The sequence below is a fragment of the Nicotiana tabacum genome, chromosome 14 (genome assembly GCF_000715075.1).
Source record: "Nicotiana tabacum cultivar K326 chromosome 14, ASM71507v2, whole genome shotgun sequence".
NCBI classification, from domain to species: Eukaryota; Viridiplantae; Streptophyta; class Magnoliopsida; order Solanales; family Solanaceae; genus Nicotiana; species Nicotiana tabacum.
Window position 1 is genome coordinate 88,035,989 of NC_134093.1, and position 14,108 is coordinate 88,050,096.

The following is a 14,108-nucleotide window of genomic DNA, read 5'->3' on the forward strand; positions in this document are numbered from 1 at the left end:
GGGATATGTAAGCTATCCAAAATCAAGACTCGGTTGCACTTTTTTCTTTTATTTTATTCCTCTTTTGAATAACGATATGGTCAAAACTTAGTCACACAGCTCACTTTATCTTTGCCTGAAAACTTTTAATGTATCCAAGCAAAGAGGGGCATGCTGTGAGCACCTAATTTTTTAATGTGCTTGAATATTTCTCGCTCACATCTTCCCACGCGTGTCCCCACTCTTTGTCCCCCACACGTGTCCCCACTCCACTTTTCCTTGTCCCCCGCGCTTGTCCCCCACGCTTTGTCCTCCACACTTTGTCTCTCACTCACAAAACCAGCCCCTATTTTCTGCTCAAAAGAGAAAGCAAAAATAGCCCTCAAACCGACCAGAAAATCAGCAGAAAACCCAACAGCAAAAACACACCAAAACCCATCCAAAACAGCCACAAATGCAGCTGAAAAAGCCACCCACCTCCAGCTCGTTTTCAGCCATAAAAAGCTGAAATTTCAGCTTGAAAATCGCAGCTAAAAATGCTGCTAAAAACAGCCACAAAAAAAAAACTTCAAAAACAGTCCACAACTACCCAAAAGCACTCAAAAAATGAACCTGAAATCACTCTTAAAACATAGCAAAATCAGCACCTAAAACAGGACAAAAACAGTTCCAAAACAACTCCATAAACTTCAGCGAAAATCAGTCCCAAAATCCAGCTGAAAGCGGACCATTAACCACCTTGAAAAGCCACCTAAGACTCACCCAAAATCCAGCTCGAAACAGCCATTAAAGCACCCCCGAACAGCCCCACTTTGAATGTAAACAGGGGGGTCGAAGTGGAGTTTGCGGTCGCCGTTGAGGTTTCGAGTTGCCGGTTCCGTCCGTCTCTGCCGGCGAAAGCACCGGTCAAGAATCGTCGAGTTGTTTAACCTCTTGTAATTCCAATTTCGTTGATTTATACCAAAGGTCCGTTCTTTCTATTCTTTTACTACTTTGTTCTAATAATTATCATGTTTCCTTACTTTGTTGTTTGGGTTAGTGTTCAATCCATCTCCAATTTTGTTCTTTTATTCTGTTTTACTACTTTGAGTTATTGCCTTCTTCTTTTTTTCTTTTCATGTATATGTTTTGTTTAGTGACTACACGAGACTATACTACTGTTTCCTTTGATTTTTTTTATTGAAATGCTGATTGGTTTATTAGCTTTGATTTCTTATGCAAGGACGTTTTTGTTCTAATGCAAATATCTGGGAAGCAAGAAAGTTGCTAGGAATACATTTAAGGTTCGGGCTTTTTATATTGATTATGGGTTTAACCTTGAAGAGAAAGAAATTTTGGGCCTATAAGCTGAAATTATGCCAAGCCCATTTCCATATGTCATGTTGTTGATCCATTTTTAGAGTTAGCCCATTTGCATGGCAATCTAGAAGCTAGCCTCCATTTTTTTTTTTGTAATTAATCTACTTGATGCTCTCAAATTAGTTTAGAAAAAATCATTCATGAATATTCGTAGGATGCTTTAGGCGCGATTAATTTATTGTCGTGATTGTGTAAAACGTTCGCATGACATGATTTTGGCACAATAAACAAAACGGATTCATACATGTGATTCGTTTCAAAGATAATTCCATATTTTAAAAGTCGATAGATAAAACATGGAAACCAATAAATCACAGTTTATCCAAAATTAATTCAAGCCAAGTTGTAGTCAATAAAGCGACCGTGCTAGAACCACGGGACTCGGGGAATGCCTTACACCTTCTCCCCGATCAACAGAATTCCTTACCCGGACATTGTTTTACAGACCAATAATAAAAGAGTCAAATCTTCCTTTGACTAGAGATTCAAACAAAAGATGACTTGGAACACCCAAAAAATCAATTCCAAGTGGCGACTCTTTAAATAAAATAATCTCTATTCAAGTTTGTCACTTTAATTGGAGAAACTCTTTAACCCACTATCCATAATGCATAACACATTTATCTTTTGGGGGTAGAAAAGGGGCGTGACACCTAGTATCCAGAATTACTCAAATACAATATTGAAAATAATATGGAAATTAAGCCTAACGTAAGGATAGAGTAATTAAAAAGTAAGGAGATTGCTTGGGAGAAGATTAGTCTCCTATTTGGCCATAAATTTTTGTTTTATTTTTTTAAGAAAAAATTTAAAAATATTGTTTGTTTATGAAATATGATCATGTTTTGAAAAAAAAAATATTTCAATAATTTTCAAGTTCTCAAAAACTTGGTTTAGGGTAGTTTTTGGATAAAAAATTTTCTTTCACTCATAAAACTTTAACTTTTCTTCAAATAAAATACATGTTTAAACACAATTTTAACTTTAAAAAATATTTTTTCTAACACAATTTAAAAACTCTTTTTAGTTTCAATCAAATCTTTTTCTAGCTAGGAATCTTGTTAGTTAATCCAAGAATTCGAGGCAGTTGGAAGTCTATTAGACTCTCAACCTTATCTCTCGTTTGTCTGGTATGAATACGTGACCGAGTACGTGTGTATAGGACCATTACTACTTTAAATGGCTTGGACCACAAAGGCGTGTTTTCTAATGAGCCTAGAATACTCGCCAACAACAATAACGGCTTTTTCTACTCTTTTTTATTTTCTTTGATGACGAATCCAAGACCCTAAAGTTGTAAATGGGATACTGACCATTTGAATAACCTCCTTTGTTGCTTCTTCTACTTTACGTGTCAAAGTTTGAATAGGTATGAAATTTTAAAAACAAATAACTTTTGAAACTTATGGTATGATATCGAATAAACCGTAGATATTTTGGTGATTATAAATTATCTCATTACAGATAAAAATAAAAGTTTAAAGTTAAATTATTAACAATTACGAACAAATTATTATTATTTTTTGAAACAGACTAAATATAAAATATTGCCACATAAACGGAGAGAATATATTTTAGTCTTATAAGTTTGGGTGACTAGCTATATATATCCTCACTTCTCCAGCTCAATTATAATTCTAATATTATAATAATATTAAAAGTTCTCTATCAAGAATAAAATATATTTTCAACTAATATAAATATTATCTTTATGGATCTTTCTCTTTCATTATGTCCCGCCTTTAGTTAAGTCTTTGTTGTCTTGCTTTTAAGAAGCTTTTTCTCCTCTCCGTGACACTACTAAACGTTCCTCAATTAAGAAGTTACAATATGGAGAAAATTTTGAAGAAGCATTTCGTTCTAGTTCATGGATTTTGCCTTGGCGCTTGGTGCTGGTACAAACTTGTCAACCTTTTGCAAAAGGCTGATCACAAAGTTTCTTCTTTAGACCTTGGTGCTTCTGGGGTTAATATGAAACAACTCAAAGAAATTGTTTCGATATCAGATTACGTTAAGCCATTGATAGATTTTATGGTCTCTTTGCCTCATGATGAAAAGGTTATTTTGGTGGGTCATAGTTATGGGGGCCTTTGCATTTCTCTTGCAATGGAAGCTTTCCCTCAGAAAATCTCAGCAGCAGTTTTCATTACTGCTTATATGCCCAATCATAAAGATCCGCCTGCACTTCTTATTCAAGAGGTATTTTGCATTCATTTTGAGTTTAAACCTTGTAGTACTATTATAAAATGTAAATATTAGTTTAGGAGACTTAGTGTTTTATTCTTAGCGAAAATGGATTTGCAGCAATCACTTGTGTCACTTGCAGTGGGGAATTCTCATGAAGCAAATGATTCCCTTTGTTCACAGCTTAAAAATCTCCTAGATGCAAAAAATTCCTTTGAACTTTAGCCGTTCTATTATGATGGAAAGCCTCTTCGTAAATACCTTAACGGTGTTTTTATATAGGATAGCTCTAGACAATTGAGGCTTGCTCAGATGGTCAAAGTAACTCCACCCACGACCGTTGGGTCCTGAGTTCGAGTCACGCTGGAGGGAAGTGTGAAAACACTATAGATCGTACGGGGGTTTGAAAAAATAAAATAAAATATAGGATAGCTCTAGAGTCTTACGCGGAGGAATAATTAATAATAGGATCGCGGGCCATCTAATATTCCTTATGGGCGGATCCACCTAATAATATTTTTAATTTCTATATAGTATAAAGTTTTTATACTATTAGATCACGTAAGAATAGTTTCAAATAACCTACAATAAGTGGAAGTAATATGAAAAATAAGACAGTAACTTTTTACATGTTAAACTACATTTCTTATTCAAGAGGCATTTTACATGTCTATTGTTTTACAGTCTATCATGTCAAAAGAAGGTAGTTATAGATAACCATCAATGAGACTAGTAATCGAAAAAAGTGAAAAGAGTAATTTGTTACAACATTTAAAATACACTTCTTATTCAAGATTATTTTACATGTCTATCTTTTCTAGGGAAATTTCATGCATATTCTTTTCTTGCTTTATAATTGATGAATGAAATATTGTTGATTTTGTTTTTCGCCAAATTTTTGGGGTTACATTGCAGTTCTTTAGGAGGACTTCAATGGAGTCACTCATAGATTGTCATTTGACATTCGACCAAGGAATGGAAAATCCACCAACATCAGCTATTTTTGGCTCACAATACATGCAAGCTAACCTTTACAAACATTGCCAAACAGAGGTTATTTTCTTAATTGTCTACTATGTACATGCATTTGCTTTAATTTTAAGGATTTAATGCCTGTCCTTCTTAACTTGATTTAACTTTTATACTAAAATAATAATATAAAAAAAAATACGCTATCAATAATTTTTTCTGTGAAAGTATTCCATTTATTTTATTTTCTAAATTATCACATTAGACTTATTATAGATAATTACATTTTCTTGTATGCTATTTTAATTGGTACAACGATAATAACAAAGTCTCAGTCCCAATCGAATTGAAAATCGACTATATGAATCCTCACTACTTTCTTTTAAATTTAACTCATATCATCATGTTAGTTTAATTGATGTAGTAAAATTAATTTGTACTATTAATGCACATATATTAAACATATACGAGAATAACCTATCGATGACTATATGATGCATTGCAACAAAAAACGTGTCAAATTAAACTAATAAGGGCTCGTTTGGTACGAGGGATAAGAGATAATTAATTCCGGGATTAAATTTGAGATGAGTTTATCCCATATTTGGCTAGGATAAAATCGTGGTATAATTAATTCTGAGATTAGTTATTCCGAGATTGTAGTGTTTTTTAATCCCTATAAGAGGATAAAATAACAAATTCCACGATAACTAATCTCGATATAATTAATTATGGGACAACTTATTTCCCAACGAAACTGACCCCTCGTACAACTGATAGAGAAGTGGGAATCTAACGACCGATACTAACTACGTACGACAATGTTTTGAGAAATTGACATTCACTAATCAGGCAAAGAGAGACACCCCTCAAATGCTAAGAATTTATTAATGCTGAATTTGCTACTATTGACAAACTCATGGAGCCGGGTCAGCTTCTTGTAATTGCATGCATTATACGAAGGACGAAGCTAGAGTGTCGGTTACGACTTACGAGTTCGATCGAACCCAAATAATTTTTCAGATCATATGTATCTTTAATCAATCTTTTAAATGCTGTTGATGTCTCAAACTAAAAATAAAACAAATGGTTAGGAAGAATTAAACTGTTCTTTCTTTCTTTCTGTAAAACCTTTTACTTCTCTCATTTTATGTGACACAATTACTATTTAAAAAGTTAAAAAAGTTTTTCTTTGGTAGTAATTTTTTTATATGCTTTTTAAATATTTTAAAATGTTAATTATTGTGACTTATAGAACTTTATATATATTTTTAAATATATAAATTTTATTTTAAAGAATTCGAAGATTTTAAGTCCGAAGTCACATCGAAAATTAGATATTTTTAAGCCTGTACTACGAATTGTGTCATTGTCACATAAAGTCTGGACGGAGGAAGTAGCTATTTATATACCAGTATATGAAGAAGATATCAGTGTAATTTCTGAAATTTTAAAGGTTGCATGTAGCTAAAAATTTAAAATTTTCTTGAGAGACTTGCTATTTTGTCAACTCAGGACTTGGAATTGGCAAAAATGTTGATAAGACCAGGTAAGTTTTTCACAGAAGATATGTCAAAGGAAGGGCTGCTGACACAAGAGAAATATGGGTCGGTGAGAAGAGTTTACGTGTTGTGCCAAGATGATTCAATCATGGAAGAAGAATTCCAAATATATAATATTCAGAAGAGCCCTCCAAATGAAGTCAAATCCATTGCCAAAGCTGGCCATATGGTCATGATATCCCAACCTAAGAAGCTTTCTCTCTGTCTGCAGGAAATTGCTGACAATTATCATTGAATTAACTTTTTTTAAATACCCTTATAGTGAGTATAAAGTTTTAAATTTTCTTTTTCAAAAAGTAAGTTCCAAAAATTAAATAAATGTTGATCATATTTAATTAGCTCAATGAAAAAAAAATGTATCATTCCTCATATAGGTCTTCAATGCCTTTATTGTAATTAAAGTATATAGATTATATATTAATTTTCCTTCTTGCTAAAAAAAGAGAATGAGAAAATAGTATGATTGTATTTTCTTGCTGATGATGCAGTATATTTTGAGTATTGGATGTGTGAACAAAAGTCCCACATTGGTAGCTGAAAAGATTGGGAGCCTACATGTAAGGTGTAGGGATCTCTTAATGGTGCGAGGCATTTTGGGGAAAACCGTACGGGCTTAGCCCAAAGCGGACAATATCACACTATGTTAAGAGTGTCTTTGGACTGGTTGAGCCCAACAACGGGTATCAGAGCCCAGGTTAGGCGGGACGAGTATGGAGATCGCTGAAGTGATGGTGCGGGGCGCTGTGCACTAGAAGAAGAAGCTAGTTGCGGGATTCGGTTGCCATAATACTCTAACAATGTGGGTGGCTATAACGATCCGAATGGTCGTTTTGAGTATTGTAGCCTCGTTCCCCTATTTATCATTTCTTCTATGTTAATTTGTGGTTATGTAACTTACCGGGATGCTTGGTTTGGCTTCGGGTGAGTTTCGGAGTGAATTAAGACACTTAGTCCCAAGGTTGAAAGCTTAAGTAGGAAGAGTTGATGGGGTTTTATTTTTGTGTAGACGACTCCAGAATGAAGTTTTGATAGTTCCAATAGTTTCGTATGGTGATTTTGGATTTAAGCGTATGGCCGGATGTTGAATTAGAGGTTTGTTGGTTGCTTTGGTGCCTTTTGGCGGAAGTTAGAAAGTAGAAGGTTTGGAAGGTTGATAGGTTTGATCGAAAGTTGACTATATCGATATCGACTTCGGATTACGGTTCCGAGAGTTCGTATAAGTCCGTTGTGTCATTTTGGACTTACACACAAAATTTGAGCTCATTCGTAGTTGGTTTGATGTGATTCAGCATTAGTTCTAGAAGTTGAATATTCATTGATTCAATAGGCTTAAATTGGGGTGCGATTAGTAGATTTGATGTTGTTTGATGTGATTTAAGGTCTCGAGTAGGTTCGTGTTATATTTTAAAACTTGATGGTATATTCAGACGGGGTCCCTGGGGCCCGGGTGTGTATCGGTTTGAGTTTAGACCTTTTGGCACTTAGAAGGAATTGATGAGAATGCTAGAGTCTGGTGCAATTGCACCTGCGATAGTTGGGCTGCAGGTGCGGCACCGCAAAAGCGGCATCTGAGCCGCAGATGCAAGATTTGGGCTGGGAAGCTGGGTTCACAAGTGCGGACGATCGTGTGCAGGTGCGCAATCGCAGATGCGGATTTCTTCCGCAGAAGCGGAATTTGGTTTGTTGACTTAAAATTGCAGGTGCAGTCATTTTTCACAGAAGCGGAAGCCCAAATGCGCCCTATCTTCACAAAAGCGAAAATTGCTGGGTTTTAGTGTAGTTGCGTCTATGATGATATTTATGCAGATGCGGAGTCGCGGATGCGACAATTTGAGCACAGAAGCGGAAGGCTTGGGTAGAAGAAGGATTGAAACGAAGGTTTATTTTATTTTCCACATTTTGAGTTAGAGAGCTCGGTTTCGGGCTATTTTGGAGGGAATTTTTAAGATTGGATCGGGATAGGTGTTTTTGACTCAGATTTGTTTATTATTAATGATTTCATCATTGTTTTTATCATTTAATTAGTGATTTGATTTGGAAAAATTAGGAATTTTTTTAAAAATAATTCTAAACCATAATTTAGGGATTTGAAGATCGATTTGAGGTCAGAATTGGATAATTTTTGTATGGTTGGTGTAACGATCCGACCGGTCATTTTGAGTATCACATTCCCGTTCCTCCATTTACTACTCAATTTATGCCTTACAGTTGATTTATGACTTATCGGGCTAGTTGGTTCGGGCCCGAAAGGATTTCGGAGTGAAATAAGACACTTAGTCTCATAATTGAAAACTTAAGTTGGAAAAGTTGACCGGCTATTCACTTATATGTAAACGACTTCGGAATTGAATTCTGATGATTCCAATAGCTCCGTATAGTTATTTTGGACTTAGGAGCGTGTTCGAAAAATTATTTGGAAGTCTGTAGTAGAATTAGGATTGAAATGACAAAAGTTAAATTTTTGGAAAGTTTGACCGGGGGATTGACTTTTTGATATCAGGGTTGGAATACGATTTCGGAAATTGGAATAGGTCCGTTATGTCATATATGACTTGTGTGCAAAATTTGAGGTCAATCGGACTTGAATCGATAGGTTTCGGCATCGAATGTAGAAGTTGGAAATTTCATAATAGACTAAAGTTTCAAGTGAGTTCGCACAAGACCTAACTATAAATGAGCATAACTCTCATGATACAAAGTGTTATATGGTGTATTACCTATAAAATAAAATATCTTTGAGTCTAGTTACTAACGCTTCAAACCGTTCGTCATTTTGACATTCCTACAAGAAGTTATGACCAAATTATCAAAGGCTGGAAAAAATGAGATTATGCGACAATTTTGCGATCGCGAAAGTGCTTCTGCGACCGCAAACTGGTCGCAGAATGGACCAGAACAGTCCAGTTCTGGGCACCGATTTTTGCGATCATTTTGCGACCCGCATACCTATTCTGCGATCCATTATGCGACTGCAGACCTGCTTTCGGAGGGTTAATTTTTCTATATTTATAACCCGACCCCATTTTAATAAATAGGCTTGGGGACTCATTTTGGAGCAAAAAACTGACATTTTTAGAGAGAAAGGAGAGTGTTCTCGAGAGAGGAAGAAGCTAAAGTGCTTTGTTCATCAAGATCTTGTTCAAGCTTTAAAATCCAACAAGAAAATATCACAAGATCTTAACCCAAGAGGTAAAGTTCTAACCTCTGGTCTTCAATTTTGAGTTTGGGTAAAGATGGGTGATTAAGAGTATGATTCTTGGGTGTAATAGTATTATTTATACATATCAATAAAGTTTTATGGAAAGATTGTTGAGTTCAGATGGGTAAAGATTGGGTTGAAAATGGTAAAAATCTTCAATGACTTTAATTGAAGATTTGAGGGTCGAGTTGATGTCGGAATTTGGTGAAATTTGTATGGTTGGATGGGCATTCATATTTTGTAACTTTTGTCGGGTTCCGAGACGTGGGCCCCACGGGCGATTTTTAAATGTAATTTCGGATTTTGTGGAAAAATTAGTATTTTGATATGGAATAAATTCCTATAATTTGGGTTGACTGAATCAAATTAATTGTGACTAGATTCGAGCCGTTCGGAAGTTGTTATGCACAGAATGGAATTTCTGGAGCATTGTTTAGCTTTCTCGACATTGGATTCGGCTTGTTCGAGGTAAGTAACACTTCTAATCTTGGAGCTGAAGGTATGAACACTGAATATATGTATTATGTGAATTTTTGGGAGGTGACGCACATGCTAGGTGATGGGCATGTGGGCGTGCACCATGAAAATTGTGACATAATTATTTTCGTGGAATTTTGTAGTCAAATAATCTTGGCATTTTCTATGTAGTTTTATGTTAAAGAAATTGAGCTGAGAATCATATTAAAAATTATGTTGAGGCTATGTGCCAGTATTATTGGGACCCACATAGGTCATATTGGTGTGAATTATTTGTTTTAAATTGAAAATTCATACTCAATCATAATCATGTCATTACATATCATATCTCAGTCTCTGTTGTTATTTATTGATACATCATATCATCATTTTCGAGCTATATTTATGACATTGTGAGCCCATGAGAGAGAGACTGGAGAGATTGATGACTGAGTGAGGCAGAGGGCCTGATTGTAAGGATAATTATGGGATCGGGCTGCACGCCGCAGCAGGCCATATTGGCTTTATATACTTTATTATTATGTGGATCGGGGCTGCTCGCCTGTAGCAGGCCTTATAGGCTTTATTATAGCACGTGAGTTGTCCATGCAGATACAGATATTGATACTATAGCACGTGAGTTATCCGTGCAGATTATAGCGCTTGGGCTAAAGGAGCCCCTCCGGAGTCTATACACACCCCCAGTAAGTGTATGTACCTACTGAGTGCGAGTGTCGAGCGATTGGGAGGACTGAGTGACTGGGAGAACTGAGTGACTGGGAGGACTGAGTGAAATGATACTCTGAGAGTATGCATATGATTTTATCACTGAGTTGCATCGCATTGACATGCACACATGACATACAGGCATAGAGATATATTTTTTCTCATGCTATACAATATCACATCATTCATGATTTCTCACACATGTTGACAGATGGGCGTAGTGATGCATTTGTTTTACACGGGTTATTTGGAAAGAAAATGAAATATCTCATTTATTATTGAAAGGATTTTTGAAAAAATTATTGTTTTCAAACTTATTCATATTTTTGGCAACTTCTATAAACGATTTGGGTTTTCACTGATGTACTTGAAAGGAAAATATATTTTAAAAAACAATCATGATTTAGCTGAGCATTTTATCTCTGACTTACTTCTTGTATTAGTTGCTTTACGTGGTTATGGACTGTTGTGGACTATTGGTTTTGGACCCGACCTTGGTACAAGCTCGTCACTACTTTCAACCTAAGTCTAGGTTTGTTACTTATTGAGTACATGGGGTCGGTTGTACTCATACTAAACTTCTGCACCTTGCGTGCAGATGTTGGCTGCTGATGTTGCTCTGTTTGTTGGGAGCTGGATTTGAAAATGTACCTGCATTCCGGTTGTAGCTGCCCCTTGTTCATGGTAGCCTTAGATTTATAACAATATGTTCATGTACATTTCGAATAGATGATGTATTATTTCATATCAGTTTTGTAAATTCTATTCTTAGAAGCTCATGATTTGTACTACAAGTTCTTAGGAAAATGTATTGGTTTTATCTATGTTCTTTTAATTAATTGCCTTATTAATTTCATTGGAATTGGATAATTGGTAATTGGCTTAGCTAGCGGGTTGGGTTAGGTGCCATCACGACTAGTTGGATTTTGGGTCGTGACAAGGTGGTATCAGAGCTCTAGGTTCATAGGTTCTATAAGTCATGAGCAAGTGTCTAGTAGAGTCTTGCGGATCGGTATGATGACGTTCATACTTATCTTTGAGAGGCTACAGGGCATTTAGGATAATTTCCCATCTTTCTTTATTTATCGTGCGAAATTGATTCAGCTTGAAATATAACTCTTTGAATTCCTTCCACACATTCGTATGCGCACATGAGCGCTCGGTATCAGCTGTGCATCGCCGGCTTGTAATTCCATGAACGAGGTTCGAGGTGAGTATTCTGTGTTTTGGTGATGGGCCAGTCTAGAGGACTTGAGGCCATGGTTAGACCGTAGCTTAAGCTCGGTAGCTTCAGTTGTAGCTTGTACAATTGGACTCATATGTCCGGTAATGACCCTACGAGTGGAATTTGTGGCTCGATGAGCGGTGGAATGGCTGTTTGATGGGTATGATGTGACCGCAGGATGTGTTAAGCCGATTTGAATATGACGAGAAGTGTTTCCTTGAAATATAAATGAAAGGCCGTTGTGTGCTTGATTTTCGATTTGATGTAATGTACAGTCTCGAGTATAAATGTTTTGAAAGATCTTTCACGTTGTTAAATTCTGGGACAAACTAAATTCTCATGTCTTGTTAATAAGTTTGTACTTAGAAAGATTAAGTGATTACGTAATAATTGTGACTGCGAAAGGGTATAACAAGATACCAATTTGAGGCTAAGTATGTGGGTTATCCCCTGCGGAGTAATCTACGTAGGTATGTTCCTTATATGTGAGTGGAGAGTTTCTTTTCATCCAGCATGGCGTATGTGTGGAGATTTGAATTTGAATCTGACTGAGAAAGTTGACTTGAGTGTTAAGAAAATGATTGCGAGCTTAGCAGATGATTTGGGGTATTTTTATGGTTGGCGTTGCATGAGTTTGAGAAGAAGTTTCGTTGAACTGATTGTGGTATTATGGCAGTAATAGAGTATTGGTATTATGAGTTATGGAATGTTTTAATCTATGGCTTTGAGCCAAGTGTGGGTGCCTGCTATTGATAATTCAATTTCATGGTTATATGTAAAGGTTTAGTTTTAGGCCGAGGCATACTGGTGGGTTTGTTATGACTTGTAGAAGTTGAGATCGAGGATGACTCGAATAAGGAAATTTCTGGATACGGGTTATATTGCACTTATGAGTATATGAAAATCGTGGGATGATTGAGTTGCTATTTGTGAATGATGTAGTGCGCGCGAAGTATGTTTTTAATAGGTGGTATTAAAGTAGAGTTACTTCTTTGAGTGTTGTTGTTCTAATGTGGCATGTGTCTTTTGGCCCATTTGGGCGGTGTAATGTGGATTTGAACAAAGGGGGTGACTCTCGAGAATGTTCTAATGGATTCGAGATTAATATGTAACAATTGAGAATCTTTGGCGGATTTGTTTGTGGCTAAAATCTGAGATTTAAGTTGGATGGTGTCGAGACTTGTGGCATTTTTATGGATTTTATATTTCGGTTTCAGGAAGGTGAATGAAACTCCCTTAGACTCAAAAAAGGTATTTTCAGAGTGGGTGTTTCGGTTGTGGTATTTATAGGGATAATTATGATGTGGTGAGGCTCTACAGATGTTTTAGTGGCAATATTCTTGGGTTTGGTGACCTACGTGGTTTGCTCGAGTTAGAGGAATTTAGTTCTAATAGCTTGGTTATGTGCAGATAGATTTCAAAGTTTTCTTGATGGTTTCTACCATGGTTTGAATTGGATTTTTTCTACTGGTGTAGGAAACGTGTTGTGTATTGTGATTTCCTCCTGGAAGGAAGCAAGAAAAAGGTTTCTAACTAACCAGGTATGTAATTTGCTGGTGACTCAGAGTTGATAATGGGATTCTTGTGCTTGTCACATGATGGCATAATAGATATAGTGTGTTGTGCGGGATAAGGATTCACATGTACAAGGCTACAGTTCAGTCTTAAAGAGAAGGTAACGAATGTTGGACAGCATGGTCAATTTCAAATATTTCGATGAATGTTATAACTGCTCGGTAATTCCTGATAAGGGTGCTCATTTCAGAAGGCGCATTGTGTTTTGACTTACGGATGTTCATCGGTATTGCAGTACTCACCTGGTTGATAGACTGCTGATATTCAAATTATTGCTTTGTGGCACGGAAGAATTATGAAAGTATTCCTCATGGGATTATCATGAATGGAAGATCTGTTAGTAATTTTAGTGCTGGGATTGGAGGCCTGTGACCATGCCGGGCGATTCATATTATTGGTACGTGAGTTGTCTGTGCCGTGTGTGGGAATTCTATTTCTATAATAATTTATCTAATCTATTAATTTCCTTCCTCTACAATTGTGCACATGCACCTACGGTTATCCTCTTCACGAAATTTGAGGAGTTGGTTGTAACATTGCGGTTGTGGTGGTGCTTGTTGAACTTGCAATATAGTTCTCTTCCTTGAGACATCTCCCATATTTGGGTACACAGATTGCACAGTTGTGGCTTGAGTTATATTGATGTGGCGTGTCTGTGGGATAGTGGTGTTTAATAATATAAGGTCATTGGACCTAGAATGGCTACTATCAGGCTTGATTATGGTATATTCGGGAGGATAATATTGAAAGTCGGCTTAGGAGAGGATTATGGTTCTGGTTTGGGCGAGAGGCTCCATGGCTAGTTGATCTGATGAGTGGTTATGAGTTTTTGATTGTTTCTTTCATAATTGGCAGTGTACGAAGGTTTCAGAAT

General features: G+C 36.2%; 1 protein-coding gene across 1 annotated transcript; it reads left to right on the plus strand.

Moving 5' to 3' along the window:
• Positions 1–3,060: 3,060 nt before the first annotated feature.
• Positions 3,061–6,422, plus strand: LOC107818783 (methylesterase 10). Its single transcript, XM_016644833.2, has 3 exons — positions 3,061–3,537; positions 4,438–4,575; positions 6,007–6,422. The coding sequence occupies exons 1-3, from the start codon at positions 3,169–3,171 to the stop codon at positions 6,286–6,288; spliced, it is 789 nt and encodes a 262-aa protein (XP_016500319.1). The 5' UTR covers positions 3,061–3,168; the 3' UTR covers positions 6,289–6,422.
• Positions 6,423–14,108: the final 7,686 nt, after the last annotated feature.